The sequence below is a fragment of the Chiloscyllium plagiosum genome, chromosome 33 (genome assembly GCF_004010195.1).
Source record: "Chiloscyllium plagiosum isolate BGI_BamShark_2017 chromosome 33, ASM401019v2, whole genome shotgun sequence".
In the NCBI taxonomy this organism is placed as follows: Eukaryota; Metazoa; Chordata; class Chondrichthyes; order Orectolobiformes; family Hemiscylliidae; genus Chiloscyllium; species Chiloscyllium plagiosum.
The window spans coordinates 20,133,534-20,146,220 of NC_057742.1; the positions used below are offsets into that span (position 1 = coordinate 20,133,534).

The following is a 12,687-nucleotide window of genomic DNA, read 5'->3' on the forward strand; positions in this document are numbered from 1 at the left end:
TATAGTCTCCTGTTTTCTGCCTCCCTCCTATCTTGAAGAACTGAGTTATATTTCCTAATTTCAAGTGTGATGCTACCTTCTCTGAATCAAGAGTATTTTAGAAAATTAACATCAACTGATGTACTGGCTTATTTTCTCCACCTGTTTTAAGACCTTAGTATGACGTCCACCTGGAATCTCAGCTCCATCAGTTTGCTGAGTATAACTTAACTATCGTCCTTGCTTTCTTTCAAGTTTGGATTTAAAGCTATTACTGGATTTTTTTTGTATTTTCTATAGTGAAGATACAGAAATCCCCCCTTGGGTTCAAGATGAATCCTATTTGTTCTCGAAAGAGTGATTGAAGAAACGTGTCAAGATTGTCTTTCCAGGGAAAGCTCTGCCTGTAAGATTTCATTGAGAGCCATACACAATTAGTGACTTCATTATACCAGCCAGGACATGACAGCAACAGGCTCTAGAACATTCCGTACTTTGTCTCTTTGTCTTCAATGATAACCCATTAGTCAAAGTCTTTTATTTTTCAGAAATCCAATCTCTGCCAAAAAAAATCTAATTTTTTTTCTCTTTTCCTGAAGCAAGGGAGAGATTCTTCCATATAACTGATTGTGTGTGTTAATCAGTTATTTCATATTTATTGATTACCTTTTGGCATGATAATAAACAATTGATACAATTACGAAACTTGATTGATACATATTTTTCTTAAAACCTGATATAGGTAAGGTGTTGGATTGATCATCTTGGTAACAGGAAGTATTTTTTATTTATTTTCTGTTGCGGCCTGCAAGATTGGTGGAGCCTCTGTCGTAACAAAACCTATTGGTAAACAATCGTTATACTCAGATTATTGGCTGATATCAGATAAGAGAAGTGAAAGATAATAAATGGAAATGACTGAAAATAATCAAGTGGATATTCTGCCTCCAAACTCCCTTTATTCAACAAGTGATAAGTGGTTAAAACAATCACCCAAACAATAAAAGCCAAAGAACATCATTTTTGAATTGACATTTAACTACAATGGTGACAGATTAGGGGTAATTTGCAATAGTATGACAGTGCAAATTAGTTTCTCCTAGCACCAAGAATGAAGCAAAAGCAAGATATACAGCCTTAATCTGGAGTCAGAGTCTAAACTAAAACCAGACTAAATCTAATTGTAATTCCTTTGATTCCTACATTGCTAGAATGGGACACCTCTACCATTTTGTTTTGTTGTCAGATCAGGTCATAACAAACAATAAATACTGCACAAGATCAATATTGCTACGAGTTAATAATTATTTTGCAAGGGCTCAGCAGTTGTAGATAACATTTATTGCAAAAATAAGCTTTAACAGACCAAAAAACATTTCTCATTTGAAACTTTCTTTCATTCCTCTGAACTATAATATTGCACACGTCTCCAGATAAATGGAAAGCTAAGTTAGATTAAAATGAACCTGCATACCAGAGAATTAAGTTTTAACATGAATTTTTAAAAAGAATTTAAAGGAGAAGCATAGTTCCTTCTTGCAGTTGGCTAGAGAATCATCAACAACAAGTGAAGAAGCAATATTCATCTCTAATTATTTTGTGGCTTGTACCATTTAAAATAAAGCATGGATGTGTTTACCATTACCCAAGAATTAAATCTTTTGGCTTCAAATAAATGCTCATTTCAAATCAATTCCATTTGTGCAAAAGAGAAGAAACAGGTACAGCAAATGATGAAAACAAAGGTAACCCAGCCCTTCAGTGTTTGTATTGGGCGTAACATTTAAGCCAATTTTTGAAATGAACTAATGCAAGACGGGATTTGAATTGACGCTTGTTTGCATGCCTAAATGTTGCATATCTCCTTTCAACATCCTTCAGAGATTCCTGCGTTTGTTTTACTTTCTTCTGGTGACCAATACGGACATCATTGCACGATCCCACAAGTAAACTACCAAGGCCATCAATGAAAAACTCTAGGAATGATACAAAATAACATTTCCTTATCAGTATCACTGCATCGTAGAAGAACAGTCAGATGTTGAAGTAATGAGGAACAAGAAAAACATCTTATCCAAAGTTAAGTTCCAGAATATCTGTGCATCTAAAAATACTCATTTTACTCAACCTTACTGTCGATATTCTACATTTGAACCCACTTTGAGTGAAATAGAAGCCATTATATTCAATGGAGAAAATTTTAATTTTAGATTGTATTTGTAACTTTCAATTCTACACTTAAACAGCTATTTATCATTCTATTTTGTAGATTTTTAAACCAATGAGTATATTTGCTAAATACTGCTGACAGAGTCTTTTTACTGCTTGAAACAATTTTGCTAACTTAAAAGAAAACAGACTATTAACTACATTCCAGGTCAAAAGGGTGATGCTGGAAATGCACAACAGGTCAGGTAGCATCCAAGGAGCAGAAAAATCGACGTTTTGGGCGTAAGTCCTGATGAAGGGATTATGCTCGAAATGTCGATTCTCCTGCTCCTTGGGTGCTGCCTGACCTGCTGTGCTTTTCCAGCACCACACTCTGGACTCTGATCTCCAGCATCTGCAGTCCTCACTTTCGCCTATTAAACACATTCACTGTGGTATTACATAGGATACAGGATATCTGATGTACAGAGATTTCCTGAGACCATCGAATAGGTCAGTTGTAAAAATTGAAGCATGTGAAAAGAAAAGCAAACTTGCTTGGATTAACAAAAAGGGAATAACAGAAATTACAGATACATTATTTTGACACTTGGACACCAGTGAAAATTTCTGGAAATATCAGACTGGATGGGTTGGTAAATAGCTGGATTATTGAAAAAAGCTCAGGAAGTCAGAGACAAAAAAAGGAGGATAATTAAGGAAAGGCCAATGCATGGTAGGGAAATTATTGAAATTCATTACCAGGTTCTAAATAATTTTCATTTAGAAATATATCTGTTGATCATCGACATAGATTTTTTAAAAGGTGAATGATATTCATCTAATTGATTTAATTCTTTGGTGAGGTTGGTCAGGGTAATGCAACAGATGTATAAATGGCTATTCAGAAGGCTATTCAATAAAATGTCTCACAGGATGCTTATTGAATAAATGCATGTCTATGGAATTAAGAGGAAATTGATATTATCAATATAAAATTCACTCAGTGACAGGAAGCAAGAGCTGGTGGTAGATTAATGTTTTGGGAGGTCTTTAACAGAAATGCTCCCTGAGAGTTTGTTTTGGATTCATTACTCTTTTATAAAATTATCTAGATTAGAACACTTGGAAAAGTAGTGGTCATCTTAAAAGGATAATTAACTTTCAGGATATCATAGGTAGGATGGTGAAACGGGCAGAAAACCTTAATAGGTTTAACACAGAAAGATGTGAAGTGATGTATTTTGGCGGGATGAGTAGGCAAAGATGATAACTAGATGGCAAAAAGAGTGTTGATGAGTGGAAAGACATTTGTGCTCAGATAAATAAATTAGTAAGGATGGGAGGACAAGCTGATAAGATGGTTAACATGCAATTTGATTACTTAGCTTATAGATAGAGGAATATTCAAGCAGAAAAAATAATTCTGCAACTTCATAAACACTGGTTAGTTCTCTGATTGAATATTGCGGACAATTATGAGTACCAATTCAAGGCAAACATAAAGACTTTACAAAAGATACAGAAGAAGACTATTAGTTTTTTCTCTGGGAAAAGGAACTTCAGTTATGAGAAGAGATCAGGAAATTTGGGACTGTTATCCTTAGAACAGAGAAAGGTAAGAGGAGACTTGAGAGATGTTTTCAAGATTGAGAGTTCTGGCCAAGTAAGTAAAGGAAGATTATTCTCTTTGATGAGTGGACCAGCGATTAGATTTCTTGGATACAAATTATTAGGAAATCATTTAGAGGGGGTATTTACGTTTCAGTATTTTCCAAACCAAATGATGTTCCTGATCAATTTTCTTACTTCTAATGAAAACGATTTTAGATTTGGCTACTTCTCTGTAACATTGTGAAGCCCCTGTTGATTTTCTCAAATACTCTAATGCATCATTGACCTTTTGAAATCATTCCCAAATATTCATTTAATATATTGATCTTTGAATCAACTATATTGTTACATGAAAAACTTTTATACCATAATATTGGTGTAAAACTATTCAGAGAAGTGTATATGATAAAACATGTCTGAATCAAAATTCACCAATTAGCTGAAAATTTGGGGATATTTCTGTCCATTCTTGGTCAATAGGCAGGGAATCTTATGAATTATGCCTTAAGATGATTCTGTAAATCCATAGACAAACTTAATAAAAACCTGATTAAGAGAAAGTGAGGCTGGAGATCAGGGTCAAAAAGTGAGGTACTGGAAAAGCACAGCCAGTCAAGCAGCATCTGAGGAGCAGGAGATCGAATGTTCTTCATCTGATGAAGAGCTCATGCTCGAAACATCGACTCTCCTGCTCCTCGGATGCTGCCTGACTGGCTGTGCTTTTCCAGCACCACACTTTGAGAAAAGTCTGATTAACCCAGCCAGGACCATGAGTGTAAACATACAAAGGACATGAATGCAATTACCTGGGTGAGCTACCCTTGACAATCGTGGGTCAAATCCAACACTCCATACCTTTTGTGTCCTGGCCAGAAAGAAGTTCACCACAAGACTGGTGACTACACAGTGTGGAAACCCATCCAGTGCATGAAAACTGCCAAATTGGGAAAACAAGCAGTCTCCATCATCATTTCCTTTCTCATACCACAGTTTAAATTGAAATCGACTGCCACTCACAGAGGCTCCAACCTATGGAAAATAATTTTAAAAATGGTACATATGCTATGAACTTTGTTTGAAAATAAAGTTAATTTAATTATAGTGTAGGTCTCATGGCCTGATAATTCATGTTTTATACTACTTTTCAAGGTCCTTAACCATTTGAAACAAATAGGTTAGCATCTGCATTAAACAGCATACAAAATAATTTTATAAAAACATGATAAGTATTGATACTATTCAATCACCAACAAAAATAAGTAAGTTCTGTGTTCCAAAAAAACTATGGTCTTTTTCAAAATCTTTGTTATTTATCAACATATTTCAGGTGTTTGAAAATTCACCGAGGAGTTTAAAACTTGAGTGTTGTTGAAAAATACACTTTTTGTTGAAGCTTTTAACTTTGCACTCTTCAGAACAATTCACAAGGATGCCAATCTAAGGGAAAAACCAACATTTATATTACCTGAGAGGAAGTTGCTGATTGGTTAGCAAGTGGACTCTGATTCATGGAGGTGCTTTTATGGAGAATGCACCAATGAATGAAGCTTGGTAGTTAACTGTCTAAATTTTAGACCAGTAGGTTGACCTTAATTGGTCAGTGCGTTGTTCTGAGAAATGTACCTCTGACTGGCTGTCACCTATTTTGTTGTATTATAACAGGCATCATTTCTTCTCAGTCCAAGGGGCTGGCTATGGTCAGTCAGATGTTTGGGTCCAGTCAGGATTCAGGAATCCATGTACTTTCAGTTCAGAGATAGGGTCAAGGTGAGTCCCATAGATCAAGTCATACCAGTCTGTTGGAGGTCTGTAGAGACATCTGTCAAGGTGCTGGGCTGTGCTTAGTTGGGTCTAACCTGGTAAGTTAATCCAGAACATGGGCCACGGTCAATCCTTTAGTATTAAGCAGTTAATATTGTAGATAATAACTTATAATTTTCTGGCTTAGCTGAAGTTAAATTCAATGGAATGAGAATGAGAAAACATATGAAGCCTGGTGATACTTAATGTTTAGAAGGGTCACTGGTTTTAAAGTGTTTCTGTGATTTGCTGAAGGAATGTATAATTTTGTTTACGTCAAGCATTGTAACTCAGCAGGAATGGGCTGAAACCAGAACAGAACACAATTTTCCAAGTGTGATCTAACCAGGTTTCTATACAGCTGCAGCATAACCTCATGGCTTTTGAACTCAATCCCCCTGCTAATGAAACCTAACACACCATTTGCCTTCATAACAATCCTATTAACTTGAGTGGCAACTTTGAGGGATCTATGTACATGGACCCCAAGGTCCCATTGTTCCTCCACACTGCCGAAAATTCTATCTTTAAAAAAGTGAATCACTTCACACTTTCCAGGTTGAACTCCATCTGCCACTTGTCAGCCCAGTCCTGCATCCTGTCAATGTCCAGTTGCAACCTGCAACAGCCCTCCACGCTATCTACCACTCTACCAACCTTCATGTCATCGGCAAATTTACTAATCCACCCTTCCACTTCCTCATCCAAGGCATTTATAAAAATCACAAAGAACAGAGGTCCCAGAACTGATAGCTGCAGAACACCACTGGTCACCAAGCTCCAGGCCAAATACTTTCCACCTACTACCACCCTCTGTCTTCCATGGGCCAGCCAATTCTGTATTCATTCAGTCAGAGGTCTCTGTATCCCATGCCTCTTTACTTTTTGAATAAGCCTACCATGGGGAACTTTATCAAATGCCTGCTAAAATCCATGTACCCTGTACATCACATCCACTGCTCTACCTCATCAATATGTTTATCACATCCTCAAAGAATTCAATAAGGTTTGTGGGGTATGACCAGTACCTCACACAGCCATGCTGACTATCTCTAATCAAACAATGGTCTTCCAAGTAATCATAAATCCTGTTTCTCAGAATGCTCTCCAATACTTTACCCACCATAGACATGAGACTGACTGGTCTGTAATTACCAGGATTATCCCTATTCCCTTTCTTGGACAAGAGAATAACATTTGCCACCCTCCAATTATCTGGCACTACTCAAGTGGACAGTGAGGAGGCAAAGATCATCACAAAGGCACAGCAATCTCTTCCCTCACTTTCTGTAGTAATTTGGCACGGGGGATTTAACTATCCTTATGATTTCCAAAATTTTCGGTACATTCTCCTTCTTAACATCAACCTGTTCGAGCATATCAGCCTGTTTCACACTGTCCTTACAAATGCCAAGGACTCTCTCAGTATTGAATGCAGAAGCAAAGTATTAATTAAGAACCTGGGAGATTTCTAATGAAGAGCTTATGCTTGAAACATTGACTCTCCTGCTCCTTGGATGCTGTCTGACTGGCTGTGCTTTTCCAGTACCACACTTTTTGATTCATTAACAGTCTCCCCTCCCTCCTTCAACTCCAAGTGCAAGTTCCCTCCACTATCCCTGATCAGTCTTGCCCTCACATAGGCCATCCTCTTGTTTCTCACCTAATGCCTTCGGGTTTTCCTTAGTCCTACCCACTAAAAGGTTTTCATGCCCCCCCTTCTAACTCTCCAAAGTCCATTAATCAGTTTTGTTTAAAATGGACACACTGAATTCAATGTGATAATGTAGACAATTTACTAGCTGAATTTGTGATGATCCTAGAATTGTGTTGTGTAAATATCATATGTAATTTTGATGATTAGATGACCTAAAAGTGGTGAACTGTGAGCAGAAGCTAAGCTGAGGTCAAAGATCATTCAAAGCAAGTGATAAACCATTTCTTTGTAAAAGGAGCAGTATCGTCACACCTCCCCCCTTAAAAAAAATGAACCATCAATATCCAAAGATGGCTTCATTTTGATACCCTTTAATCTTACATTGTTAGTACATCAAATTATATTACAGTCTGTTTTATTCCACTATTGAACACCAAAGTTTCTCATCCACATCAGCAATCATGTTTTCATGTCCTGCTGCATACAGTTTTCAAATTGAATGGCTGAAGCAACAATCTTCATCAAAACAGTCCAGAATTTTGGTTCTTAAATTTCACCACAAACATCAATGGGTAACGATCAGTGAACATGATTGTCTCGGACACATTACTGGTAACATAACCTTTGATATGTTGTAATGCCAACACCAAGCTCAAAGTCTCCTTCTCAGCTGTCAAATAGTTCTGCTGATCAATGTTCAATTTCCTGGAGAAATATCTGATCAGTCTTTCTATCTTCTTGTTGTCTTCCTGAAAGAGTACAGCACCGACAACCACATCACTCACATTGATAGCCACCTTGAATGGCTTTGCATAATTAGGTGTGGCTAATACCGGGGCAGTGGTTAACACAGCTTTCAGGCTATCAAACGCCTTCTGACAGTCCGCTGTCTACTGAAACCTTTTACCTTTCTTCAGTAATTCAGTGAGCAGCCACACTTCTAAAATTTGGTACAAATTTCTGATAAAATCCACTCAATCCCAGGAATCGTAGTACTGCTCTTTTTGTTGGTGGTATGGGAACCCCCCCAATAACATTTGTTTTGCATACTATGGGGCCATTTGTCCATGTTCAATAACATGGTCCAGGAAGGTGACTTGGCTTTGGCAAATTCACTTTTAGTCAGGTTTATCACCAAGCCTGCCTCCCAAAGTTGATCAAATAATTCATATAAATGTTGCAAATGTTCCTTCTCTGTGACACTAAAATTCAACAGGTCCTCAATATATACGACACAGTTGGGTAATCTGGAAATGACCTTATTGGTTAGTCTCTGAAATGTGGCTGGTGTGTTTTTCACACCAAACTGCATGACTTTAGACTGATACAGTCCACTTGATATTACAAAAGCTGAAATTGTCTTCACTCTTTTGGACAAGGTACCTGCCAGTATCCTCTGAGCAAGTCCAACTTAGAAATATAAGTTGCTTGTCCCACCTTTTCAACACAGTCTTCCAAACGCCGAATCGGAAATGCATCAGTCATTGTAACTGCATTGACTTTGCGATAGTCCAAACATAACCATTGGGTATCACCTGGCTTTGGCACCATTACTATGGGTGAGCTCCAGTCACTGTAACTCACTTCGATTATGTCATCTTGGAGCATGTGTTCAATCTCCTTTTGAACCCGTGTCAACTTTGGAGGGTTATGCCTATAAGGATGTTGCTTAATCAGAACAGCATTCCCTATATCTACATCATGCATAATTAGATTAATACCTCCCAGCTTATTTCCCTATGCAATAGCAATAACTCTTTCAGATCATTTCAATTTTCCTCTGGAAGGTAACTCGATAATTTTTTAAAATCAATTATTGACAACTTCCTCATTGTCCAATTTAATTTGAGGAACCCCATTTCAAAATCCTCTGAACTTGATTTTCACTTTGTGTTGTAACCAATAACACAGTCTGCTTTTGCTCTCCTTCCCTGTGAAAATACCTTTTGAACATATTCACATGAAATGCTGTGAGATTTCTCTCAGTCTGGAGTCCTTATCAAATAGTTCACTTCACCCAATCTCCTTTCGACTTGATAAGGTCCACTAAACCTTGCTTTTAAAGGTTCACTTATCACTGGAAATAACACTAATGCTTTATCCCTGATAGCAAAATTATAAGTTTTTGGTTTCTTGTCTACTTCCCATTTCACTGTAGGTTGTGATACTTGTAAATGCTGTCTAGCCAACTCCCCAGCTTTATTTAATCGTTCCCTAAAATTTGACACATTGTCCAAATATGTGGTCTCTGAATTCTGACTTACCAATTTCTCCTTAATCAGTTTTAGCAGACCTCTCACTTCATGCCCAATTCAAATGGACTGAATTTGGTGCATCTCTGATGGTAAAAAGTACAAACAGAATTTCCGTATCACAATCATCGGGATAGTCTTGACTATAAACCCTCAACATGATCCTTAATGTCTCATGCCATCTTCCTTGTGTTCCCTCCGATTCTAGATGGTTTGCAGTAGATTTGAATTGTCCCTTGATCTGATTGTATCCCTGTGGGTAGTCCACATCTAGTGAAAAATTTGAGTAACTGCTCTACAATTCTTTTAGCTGTGATATTGTGTAATGGAATAGCCTCTAGAAATCTAGTGGACACATCTATTATTGTTAACAAATACTGATTCTTGCTTTTTGTTTTAGGTAGGGATTCTATACAATCAATTAAGACTCTTGTAAAAAGCTCTTCAAATTTAGGAATAGGTATAGGTTTTATTACTGCCTGTGGTTTTTCCAATTACCTGACAGGTATGACATGTCTGGCAAAATTTAATTACATCTTTGTGCAGCCCAGGGCAGTAAAAATGTTTTCGTATTTTAGCTTGAGTTTTTCTTAGCTCTAAATGACGTCCTTTCTATAACCCACTGGCAATACAACTTGATGAACTTCTGCACATTTCTCTGTCTGAACATGTGGTTGTCTGCATTTCCTCATTAAGAAATCATTTTAAAATTAGTAGCATTCAGGGATACATCTGGATTCTTTATCTGTGAATGCCTTTTGATACAACTGGTTTAGTTTATCATCTTTCAGTTAATTTCTCCGAACTAAAAATACCTACTTTATCATATGTCTGCACTTGGTTTGTCTCAATCATTTGATCAAACAGGGTCTCTGCTAACTCCACTTCAGCTTTCTTATCTAGACTCTTTGATCTCTCTCATTTCAACTGCTGCCTTTGTGACCTCGTTACCACACAGTCAGGAAAAATTCCAGGATATGCTTCCTGTAATATCCTGAGTTGCCTGAGTTTCCACTGGCTTTTCAACCACAATAGGCAGCACTCCTACCCGTGAACCAGCTGTATCGTTAGTAAGGACAAATTGTATTCCTGGAGTTGAGAGTTTGTCCAGTACTCTTACCACAATTTCTCCACTCTTCACTGGACACTGTAATCTCACTTTACATAACTGAGCACTTCTTGTCTCACCGTGAATTCCTGTTACTAGCATTTTTTTTCTGCCAATAGTCCTTCAGAGGTACATATCCCCTCATCTTTCAACATCAAAGATTGAAAGGATCCTGTATCTCTTAATATTGTAACCTCTTTACCTGATGCTCCTGGCCAGTGTCAGTAAACTTTACCTTCACAGGCATATGGTTTTAGAAGATCTGGCACTTCCTCTTGAACCAACCTCCGACCAGGTTGTACATTCTGATGCAGCTTTTTAGCCTCCACTGTCTCTCTGTTACATCTCCAACAAAATTCACTGGTTTATTCTATTTTTCTACATCTGGCTTCCCAGTACATTTCCTAATCCACCACCACGGTGATTCCACGTGGCCTACTTTATTGCAGTGAAAATTTTTTAACTTCTCTTCCCATTTCAAGGGTTTCCTTTTTACCCTTTGGGAAGTTATCCTTAGGATCGTAACTGAGATCTACTTTTCCCTTTCCACTTGAGGATTTCTCTTTTCCCCAATTTCTATCCCTTGAAGATTGAAACTGATGTTGGAAGCCAAACTTTGATTTACGAACCAACTCATAATCATCAGCTATTTCAGCTGGTAATCTTCTTGATTTAATTCCCTGCTCTTCCACATGAGTTCTCACTACCTCATGAAGTGATATTTTGAACTCTTCCAAAATAATCGTCTCTCTAAGAGTGGCATGGGTTTGCTCTATTTTGAATTCCCCATATCCACCTATCAAAATTACTTTGTTTGACTCTTTCAAATTAGATGTAAATTTGACCAGAGTCCCTCCTTAGATTCCTGAAATGCTGTCTGCGGGCTCCTGGCACAAGCCCATATGCACTTCAGTTGGCTTTCTTCACCTCCCCATACGGTCCAGACACCTCCTCTGATAGGAATACAAATCCCTCTCTAGCTCTACCTACAAATGTTGTTTCAATCAACAAAACCCACATGGTCACTGGCCACTGCACTTGTTTAGTCACCTTCTCAAATGAGATGAAAAAGGCTTCTACATCCTTCTCATCAAATTTAGGCAATGACTGGATATATTTAGCAGATCTCCACCAGGACTTTTGCTCCCATGGGATTGGTCATCTCACTCTCTTCTTCTCTAAGCTGACCTTCAGCCTTCTTCTCCATCCGTTCAAGCTGACGTTCCTGTCTAAGTGCCAATTTCTGAAAGTTCAAACTCCTTCTCTTTCTTCCTTTCCTCTCTCCCCTTTTCTCTCTTTCTCTCCCTTTTCCTTTTTGTTCTGTTAAAGCGATTCATTCTTTTTCTCTTTCCTTTGCTTTTAATCATAATTCAAATGGTTTCATTTCTTTTGCCCTTTCCTCTTCTATTACCCCTGACTCAAGCTGCTTCATTTCCAGTTGAATCTTAGCCACATCTAAAGATTCTGATGGTGTTTCCAGCAAATTTTAAATGTCTAACAATTGCTATAATTATCTCTCTTTTCCTCACAGAACGAGGTGGCTCCAACTCCAGTTTACCTGTCACTTCCAGCAGCTTTTCCCCGGTCACCTTCTTCCACCCCCCAGAAAGCTCTGAGAGACTGAAGGAGCCATTATTACAGTAAGCACTGTTTAATCTAACTGAATACAACAAACCACACTAACACCTACCACTTGCAGCCTTTGAGTCTAACAAGCCTAATCCCAAATTGGAACTACAGAACAAATCCTGCAAAGAGCCCCCAGTCTGTTATGGACCAGGCCAAACCCCCTCAAAACATTTCAAAAGGGTAGCCCAGACCCTAACTTTTCTAGTTGTTTTAAGCAGGTGTAGAGTGGATATTCCGGGAGGGATACAGCTGTCCCAAGCACTCAGGTTTAAACAAAACAGAATTTATTTATACACAAACAAAAGAGAACAGACCACAGAATAACATAATGAAAACACAATTGACTCTATGGCAACTTAATAATGCTGTTCCAAATACTGGCAACATCCCCATAAACACCCCATGGGCAAAAAAAAGTCAAATCAAACACAGGTTCTTACAGGAGAGATGTCAGAGAAAGAGAGAGGATCAGCATGGAGCTGTTTCTTTGACCAGCAGTG

At 37.9% G+C, this 12,687-nt stretch overlaps 1 protein-coding gene across 1 annotated transcript in view; it reads right to left on the bottom strand.

Moving 5' to 3' along the window:
• Positions 1–1,737: 1,737 nt before the first annotated feature.
• Positions 1,738–12,687, bottom strand: part of LOC122539634 (beta-1,4 N-acetylgalactosaminyltransferase 2-like) — a 29,711-nt gene continuing 18,761 nt past the window's right edge. The window contains exons 8-9 of the mRNA XM_043674633.1: positions 4,548–4,770; positions 1,738–1,955 (exon numbers count right to left, since the gene is read on the bottom strand). Of these exons, the coding sequence (XP_043530568.1) occupies positions 1,738–1,955; positions 4,548–4,770 (441 nt within the window). The remainder of the gene's footprint in view (positions 1,956–4,547; positions 4,771–12,687) is intronic.